Below are 8928 nucleotides of genomic sequence, written 5' to 3'. Positions count from 1 at the left end.
CACATCTCAGAACACTCATCTTACAATTACCAAATGTGTTGTCATTAGTTCAGTTTACTGCATTTTATTTGTGATTCTTCATTAGATTGTGATATTTTTCTTCATCCATTAATCCATTTAGGTATGAGCCCTTTCCTTGAGTAATGATAAATCTGCATAGGAGAAAACACGTTATATTCCATAATTATGACTCATAATGCACTCACCAATATGTTCCAGACATGACTGTTGTACTTTTTTTTTTTTCCTTCACTGAGACTGAAGGAGCTAGCATACTGCCTTCCATGATGGATGGTAATGAGTGTGGAAAAGGTTGAAGAAAATTGGATTACTATCACCACCACATTGCAGATTTACTGCGCAAGGGAGAGAGAGGAAACATAAGACTGCCTATGACTGCCCACATTCACATCATAAGCACGGGAAATGAAGTGCGTTTCTTGCACGTTTTTTTTCCCCAGGGCTTAGAAATTCATTGAGAAAATTCAATCCATTCATATGCAGTCAACTCAACCAAGTATGCATCATTGCATATGCCCAATCATTAGTTAAAAGCGGATAATTATATTAAGTAAGAAACTAGGCAAATAAATCACAATACACTATAGCCTGAAAATGGAATCACTTTCCCTGCTAAATGCAATCAAAGATCCCCCCGTGACCACAACACAAATGATCACTATCTATGTCTAATTATCAGACTTCAACCCATGAGTGCTTATTAGGACAGTTAAGCAGGCTTCCGAGTCAAGTATACGAAACCAGCTATATTCAGCATACATAAGCTATGCCCACAGGCAATTAATCTCCCAAAACATAAAAAATAAAAATAAATAAAAACAATTTAAGGTAAGAGCAGTCGTCGCATTGGTTCAGGAGGTAAGAGCAGTCGTCGCATTGGTTCAGGAGGCAAGAGCAGTCGTCGCATTGGTTCAGGAGGCAAGAGCAGTCGTCGCATTGGTTCAGGAGGCAAGAGCAGTCGTCGCATTGGTTCAGGAGGCAAGAGCAGTCGTCGCATTGGTTCAGGAGGCAAGAGCAGTCATCGCATTGGTTCAGGAGGCAAGAGCAGTCGTCGCATTGGTTCAGGAGGCAAGAGCAGCCGTCTGATAGTCAGAGGTTTGTGGGGGTCAAGCCAGCCCTGTACACTTGAATAATGACAGCTGTCAAACTGCCTGACTGGCCATTTTAATGTTAACAGAAGCTTTAAATCACCAATCCAATCACAACCAGAATAAAGGAGTAGTAATGTAATCTCTGAATGCATTACCCATCAACACTGTGGCATCAAAGGAATATGTTGATTAGACACCAAATACATGTTTAATCATCTAATTAATTCAGAGTAATTCCACCGCAGTCAGCAGTGTGCTCTTGATATGTAGTGGACAGCAGACTTGCCAGGCCAAAGCAAAGGTTTCCTTTCCCATCGACTGAACCAAACCATGAACGTGTGGGGAACATAATCAGCACAAGTGAAAGGGGTATGAAATTGGCATTGTATTGGCCCCACATTAGGGAATCAAATGGATTTTATACAAATATTTTAATATTCTTCAATAGAGGCTTTAAGAAGGTTATCCATATAGAACTTGCCTGACTTGACTAAGTAGTAACAGCTTGTTACAATCCAGTAGTTACAAATGTGACAGGTAATTGCACCCTCCCTAGCCTTGGCCTTGTACAATTTCGTTCTCGATCACTGCAATGAGAACTCGTACAACCAATCCCAAGTTGACAGCACAGAGCAGTCAGTCACCTCCCCACACCTATACGCATGAACCATGCAAACATTGAGTTGCAGTACAAGGGACCAATTCCAGAAAACCCAGAGAGCAGGTTTTGCCAACTACAAAACACAGCGAGGCATTTTACAGGGAAAGTGAAAGACTGACCACAGTAGTTTTTTTATTTTTTATAAAATAGCTTTATTTTGTAACCGTTCACACCTTCACTTCCACCGGAGATGGTTTAGTACACGCAGCAGCCAGTGCGAGGGCAGAGAGAAGCACAGCACAAGCAGCCACACCCAGGAAACTGAAACCAAGAGACCGGGGCACTGGAAATAAAAAGGATCAAGTTAAAGCAAAAGGATATACTGGAACCATACCAAATGCAGGCGAATCTCATGTACCTTCACTGTGAAGGGTTCGACCTGCCGCTGCGGGCATGACATTGGCCATCATAAGTGCCTTACTGGAAACCGACTTTTCCTCAATGGAACGCTTTCGTGAAGGAGCAATTGATCGTCCTGCAATAAAAAAGGAAATCGCACATTTAGTTAAAATTGGAAGTTGAAATTCCTTCCTTCCCATCCCCCGTCCCCCATTTACCACTCACTTCGTTTTCCTCTTCCACATTGCCGTTCACACTGGTCAGCAGCAGTGGGGAGGCAAACCTGTGTACTACAGTGGATGTACACCTGGGGGAGAGAGATCAGAGGATTACCAGCTGCAGGATTACATGGACGTACAGAGCGGTGATGTTACAGATGAAATACCATTTCATTCAGTGGAACAAGGGATGCCGAATCCACAAAGGTAAACATCTGCATAATAAACCGCTTGTAGTGGGTGGGGAAGGGAAGTCCCGAAGAGCCATCCACAGGAACCAAGGATGTCTGGTAAGGGTCATCATGGTAGGGACACCTGGGGAAAGAGTCCAAGTGAGCATTCTGGTGGACGGAAACAAAGCCACATGATCTCATGTTGCCAGTTACCCATCAACCAAGAGGCTCCACTGGGGCAGGCTAAGGGGGTGAGAGGTTGAGGTCACCCAGCAGTCTTCCAGAAGCAGGACAAGGTGTGGGTCGGTCCTGTCCAAGATCCGCACTTCCACATACACAGGTTCCCGTAGCACCTTGGTCAAAGGGTAGTCCGCATCCCTGTAGTAGTCACTATACACCTCCGCTACAGGGGAAAGGAAGGATTACTACCGCACAGGAAGATGGAGGGGGTGGGGGGGGTAACACATTAGTCCTTCAACTTGTAGAAGTACCATTAGAACAGCCTTCAACTCCCTTTTCTCCTTTGGCCCCGCATTGCCCACTAGCCAGTCGGAGCTCAACACGGAGGGGCCCTGGAGCAGCTACTGGGAGGGGAGGAGGCACCGTATTCACCTCAGCCACCAGAGAAACCACCTCACTGCCATAATACCTGCACTGGAAGGCCAGCCTGGAGAACAAGAACTACAAGTCAGCAACCAAAGGGGAGAAAATGGTCAGTGCCAAAAAGCCATCATTTACTCATAAATGCTGTCCCTCGTGATGGAGCCCAAAGGTCCAACTGCCACTCCATAGGAGGATGACATCTTGTTCTCATAGACCACAAAATCCTCTTCCACCTGAAGGGAAAGGAAGGGCAATTGAAAAAAAGAGAAAAAGCAGTCGTAAAGGAATAATTTCTTGACCAGCAGCCATTCATTTCAAATCACAAGAGAGCTCACCGTCACTGTGGTTCCACAGGCACTGACTGGGAATTGGAAGACCGCAAAAGCAGGCGAGGCACTAACAGGACCACAGTAACCATCACGGTGACCCACCAGCATGTTCACAGAACCAAGGTCAAGCATAGGCATGGTAGAGGCTCTGGACACCACAACCATGAACAGCCCATCCGGGAGACAGTGGACAGTAACTACAAACAGAGGGAAGCATTAACCAGGCAAGGACAGGAGTTTCAAGAACAATCATGTACTGTACAGGTCACCAACCTTCATTTGCGTAGTAACACTGTTGGTCAAAGCAGCAGCTGAGAGCTTCACAGCCAGCACCACTAATATCAGGGTCTCCACATGGCACTCTGGCAAAGTCACTGACTTGGCATCTGTGAAACAGGTCATCAGACCCTTTCGATCCAAAGTATTTACTTTGATCCTGTGCCAGAACAAAGCCCAACACACACAGCCATACTCCAAGCTGCCCACTCTGCACACCACTAGCCATAATGAAAGCAGGAAGATCACTGCAGAAAATCAGTGCTCTAGACCTTAAATACCTTTAAAGCACTCAGATTTTTTTCAGCTGGGTAATTGATGATTAGAGCTGTGCAATAAGATGCACCTTGTTCTATGCGAGTATGTGTGTGTGACTGCATTTACCTAATTAATTCATTTCACTGGAGTGAAATCCATCTGGAGCATTAGGAAGCATCCTGATTGCAAGTTTCAAGCAGCGAATGAATATATGGGCATGTGCATTCTGCAGTTTGAATTTGTAGCCTTAATCAAATTGGCATGTTGGATATCAAAACAGGTTAGTTGCTGCAATAATGGTTTTGGGATTATCTAGCTCCTCAACAAAGAGTGGCTTGGTCTAGAACAGCTGCTCTGAAATTCACAAGCCTAGTTTTTCTTTATTGAACAAAGAACCACTTGAATTTAATTGCGAGTCAAAGTGAATTGTAGTCAAAAGTGTCAAATGGTCCCACCTGAAACACAACCATTTAATCAATACCATAAATGGAATGCTAGTTCTAAAACAATTTTGCTATTTAGCATCTTATGAATGAAATGTTTAGTTCAAATTCAAAAGCCATTAATGTGAATATGGGATGTTTTTTTAACATAGATATGTACTTCACATTTCATGATAGTCTGTCTTTATTTTCTTTTCCCCGTTAAGCAATGCCAACTACTGGTTCAAACCCACTACAATTTTATCTGAATACAAATAATTTTGCTGTCTCAACATATATATATATAGATACAAATACAGACAGTGTCCTCACTGAATATCCATGCTCCACATAGAGCACATAACAACATAACGGAACAGAACATAATGATGAGAACGGGCCATTCAGCCCAACATCACACACCATTTTCCTACCAGTAAATGGTACCTAACTGTTGCTAACTGTTTACCTGCAAACAAAACAGTATCCAGCATCATATCAAGCCTGGTCTTGAAAACCCCCAGAATCTCAGCCTCTACTGCAGAGGTGTCATACTCCAGTCCTTGGCTAAAGTGTGCACACACCTTGTTCTCAAGGCCTTAATTGGCTGCTGATTGAAAGGAAACCACAAATACCAGCAGACACTGCGGCCCTCCAGGACTGGAGTTTGACACCCCTGCTCTACTGCATGACACAAGCTATCCACACAGCGACCACGCTCTGTGTGAAGAAATACTTCCTAATGTCTTTGCCTTTTGCTCATTTCCATCTGTGCCCCCTCATTTCACTGACATTACTCAACCTGAAGAATCTCTTGTTGTTGGTTCCATTAATCCACAGGTGTCAAACTCCAGTCCTGGAGGGCCGTAGTGTCTGCTGGTTTTTGGGGTGTTCTGGGTTGGTTAAAGATGTTGATTGGTTAAAGTAGTTTAACTGGCCTTAATTGGCAGCTGATTGAAAGGAAACCACAAAAACCTTCAGACCCCCTGGGAATTCAGTTTGATACCCCTGCATTAATCCCTTTTACGAGTAGAAAAGCCTCAATCAAAGTCTCCTAACTCTAATTTTACTCAGCTTGAAGAGAGTTAGCATCTTACGCATTTCCTCATAATTTACCTCATAAACCAGGAAGCAATTTAATTGCCCTTCTTTGAATACATCAATAAATGATCGATTCATTGATTCATCCTCACACTCCTGTACACTCCTTACCTATGAAAATAACGTCATGCTGTCAAGGGAGATAAACTAATAAAGAATCAGTTTGTTTTAGGGCTGCTGTAATACAGTGAAGCAGTTATCCTCCAATATCCAAGAGAAATGCTCATGACCGTGAGAGCTTATGATGCATGAGCTGTGAGTGGCTACATTTTACATTTCTAGAAAAAGGTACTAAATTCACTAGGCCGTTTTTCATTGTTGCCTGTGTTATTCTCCATTTTACATTTTACCACTCCCATTGGTTGATTCCTCAGACAAGGAGTATCCATTTCAAGTCTTAAATGGTCAGCCCCTCGTGGGTGAATACGGTAGCTTTTTTCTTCAAAAGTGCGTTTGAAAGGCTCTGGTTCTCTCTATGATGAACACAATGCCTTTGATCTATTCAGTGGGCCCAATTAGGCCTTCGCTATGAATCCTTCCCACCAGATGTGTCTATTTCAATAAAGCACCGTCAAGTGCAAGATGAAGCGACGGCTATTAATAATACAGCCAATAAACAGAATAGGCTAGAATAATGGAATTCAGTTCAGCAACAATAGTCCAGTGATTTCCTAGCACACCCCTTATCGTCAAGAAGGTTCAAACTGAACCAGAATATTTTTTTTCTTTGCAATAGATCATCATGTTTCATTTTCTTTCCAGCTTTTATGCATTTTCTTTTTTTTTTTTTACTACCCAAAGTTTGTACTGTTCAAATCTTGCTGAAACATATTCTTCATACATTTTGTCACTCTACAGTTCCCCAGCTGAGCTGCGCAGTCCCTCTGCAGTCCCCCAGCTGAGCTGCGCAGACACTGCAGACCCCCAGCTGAGCTGCGCAGACACTCTGCAGACCCCTATCTGAGCTGCGCAGACACTCTGCAGACCCCCAGCTGAGCTGCGCAGACACTCTGCAGTCCCTCTGCAGACCCCCAGCTGAGCTGCGCAGACACTCTGCAGACCCCCAGCTGAGCTGCGCAGACACTCTGCAGTCCCTCTGCAGACCCCCAGCTGAGCTGCGCAGACACTCTGCAGACCCCCAGCTGAGCTGCGCAGACACTCTGCAGTCCCTCTGCAGACCCCGGGCCCAGCTGCGCAGGCACTCTGCAGACCCCTATCTGAGCTGCGCAGGCACTCTGCAGACCCCTATCTGAGCTGCGCAGACACTCTGCAGACCCCTATCTGAGCTGCGCAGACACTCTGCAGTCCCGGACCAGTATCCTCTGTGACATACACACAGCGGGCACTTTATTTGGTATGTATTAGACTTATTTTTCAGGTTTAAGTCCTCTGCTGCAATAGCCTATCCACTTAGAGGTTTGATGAATTATGTGTTCAGAGATGCTCTTCTGCACACCACGGTTGTAATGTGTGTTTATTTTTGTTACTGTCAGCTTTCTGTCACCTTCGACAAGTCTGGCCCCTCTCCTCTGACCTCTCTCATTAACAAGGCGTTTTTGCCTGCAGAACTGCTGCTCACTGGATGTTTTTTTGGGTTTTTTTGCACCATTCTCTGCAAACTATAAAAATGTTCTGTGTGAAAATCCCAGGAGATTAGCAGTTTCTGAGATACTCAAACCACCCTGTCCAGTCCATAATAATAATAATAATAATAATAATAATAATAATAATTAATCCATAAAATGGTACACCTAGCCAGCGATATGTAATTTATTTTTTCTTTCTTTTCTTTTGAAAGGGAAAAGTATTCATTTGTATCCGAAGACAGCATTACTGTACTTTCATGGTACATTTGGAAAATTTTATCCTTTTATAACAAAAAGGCACCTCCGCTGTCACTATATTTCTGAGTGTACGTGTTTCAGTTTAATCTGTACAATACCGTGTTTCCCATACAGTGGCAATAGAGCTGAGCTTCAGCCACATAGTGAATAGGCTTATTTAATTTTACTTGTACTACTGCCAGAATAAGGCGAAAAAAAATCATAAATGACATTGGGCTTGGTCACTGAAGCGCAGTAATAGCTACAGGCAAGGGTTTTGTAAACATGAGGTCGGTACAGTGTTTTTGTACATTACAGGAGAGTCCACGAAAAAAGAATGCTAGACCCTTATCTATTTAAATAACCTTGAATAAAAGGGCTATTTGTACATAACAGAAAATCATGGTAGGATTAAATTTGTTTCCCAGTGAATCCTTTCAAAAAGGAATGGCCCCATTTCGGGCAGCCCCACATGGCTGGACCACATTGATATCTCCCACAAATATGACACCAAAAAAATAATGCTCATTAATTAATCTCATTATCATCATAATGAAAAATAACAATGTTTTGTAGTCATGAAATATTGTTTTAACTTTAACTTTCCCAACCTGTCAACCAAGCAGTTAAATGAAGGACAGATATGTGTGATTTGTGGGAAGAGGGGGTGGGGGGCGGGTACAATGAATATTGTATTAAAAAAAACATAGTACAAACATGGGGGGGGGGGGGGTACTTTCTGAGTGACAGGTCAAACAGACAGAGAAGGAGCTCGAGTATTCATACATTTGTGCACCCCTGGTCTAAAAAAACAGACGCAAACCTGAACTGTAACTGTTACAGAGTTAAACGTGAGACCTTTCTGCTCATTTTAAAGCAAAATTGCTTTTTCTTTTCATTTTTACTGTTTACTGTTTACTGTTCACTTGTTAACTTTTCTGAACAGATTCGTTCATTATTATTATTTTTGGTTGTCCCTCCCTTTGAGTTTACATAGCAGCAGCGCAGCTAAAACATGTATATAGTTACATCATGTGACATTTCTATCATCGTATCATCAAATCACGGTCCTCGATGGGCGTGCTGAACCTGCTGTTTCCCCACACTCCCTTCACCTGGGAGTCAGGTGTGAAGTAGCTCTAATTGTTCAGCTAAATATGTACCTGGGAGAAAACAATCTAGGGCTTTGGATTTGGATTTGATGATCCTTGCCATATATCTGGAATCATTACTTTACTCAGCATTGCATTTATGAAAGCAGCCATTGCAAAAGATTAGCAACACCATGTATAAATGCTAATGATTAAAGCTTAACCACTGATTCTTGCAAAACAGTTTACCTAATGTGTTTACAGAGTCTTCGGTGATAATGAATGCTTACCGTTTTTGCTTTGAGAAAAAATTTAAATTATGTGGTTAATATAGGAAGTTAACTTCCTTCCACAAGCCATCTGCTATGTTTTTTCATAAGTAATGGGAGCAGATTGGGAAATTATTAAATAATAATAAATAACAAAAGAAATACGACTGACATGTTGTTTATATACATATTGCAGCCATTTTTACTTTTACTTGCTAATGCTTCTTTATTGAGGTAAACCTAAGACTACAGA

General features: G+C 42.6%; 1 protein-coding gene across 1 annotated transcript; it reads right to left on the bottom strand.

Moving 5' to 3' along the window:
- Window positions 1-1900: 1900 nt before the first annotated feature.
- LOC133123924 (zona pellucida sperm-binding protein 4-like) lies at window positions 1901-3966 on the bottom strand. Its single transcript, XM_061234646.1, has 9 exons — window positions 3709-3966; window positions 3442-3632; window positions 3242-3339; window positions 2995-3170; window positions 2717-2906; window positions 2498-2645; window positions 2338-2419; window positions 2132-2248; window positions 1901-2056 (listed from the first exon to the last, which is right to left on the bottom strand). Exons 1-9 carry the CDS (start codon window positions 3938-3940, stop codon window positions 1941-1943), a joined length of 1350 nt encoding a protein of 449 aa, XP_061090630.1. The 5' UTR covers window positions 3941-3966; the 3' UTR covers window positions 1901-1940.
- Window positions 3967-8928: the final 4962 nt, after the last annotated feature.

The sequence above is a fragment of the Conger conger genome, chromosome 3 (assembly GCF_963514075.1).
Source record: "Conger conger chromosome 3, fConCon1.1, whole genome shotgun sequence".
NCBI classification, from domain to species: Eukaryota; Metazoa; Chordata; class Actinopteri; order Anguilliformes; family Congridae; genus Conger; species Conger conger.
Note: the sequence above shows the minus strand (reverse complement) of the source record. Positions and strands in the feature narration are given on the sequence as shown.

Coding starts and splice junctions, on each gene's coding strand:
- LOC133123924 (XM_061234646.1), bottom strand. CDS start 3,940: ATGGCTAGTGGTGTGCAGAGTGGGCAGCTTGGAGTATGGCTGTGTGTG. Junction 3,633..3,708: donor GTGTTACTACGCAAATGAAG/GTTGGTGACCTG, acceptor CTCTGTTTGTAG/TTACTGTCCACTGTCTCCCG. Junction 2,646..2,716: donor TGGAGCCTCTTGGTTGATGG/GTAACTGGCAAC, acceptor CTCTTTCCCCAG/GTGTCCCTACCATGATGACC.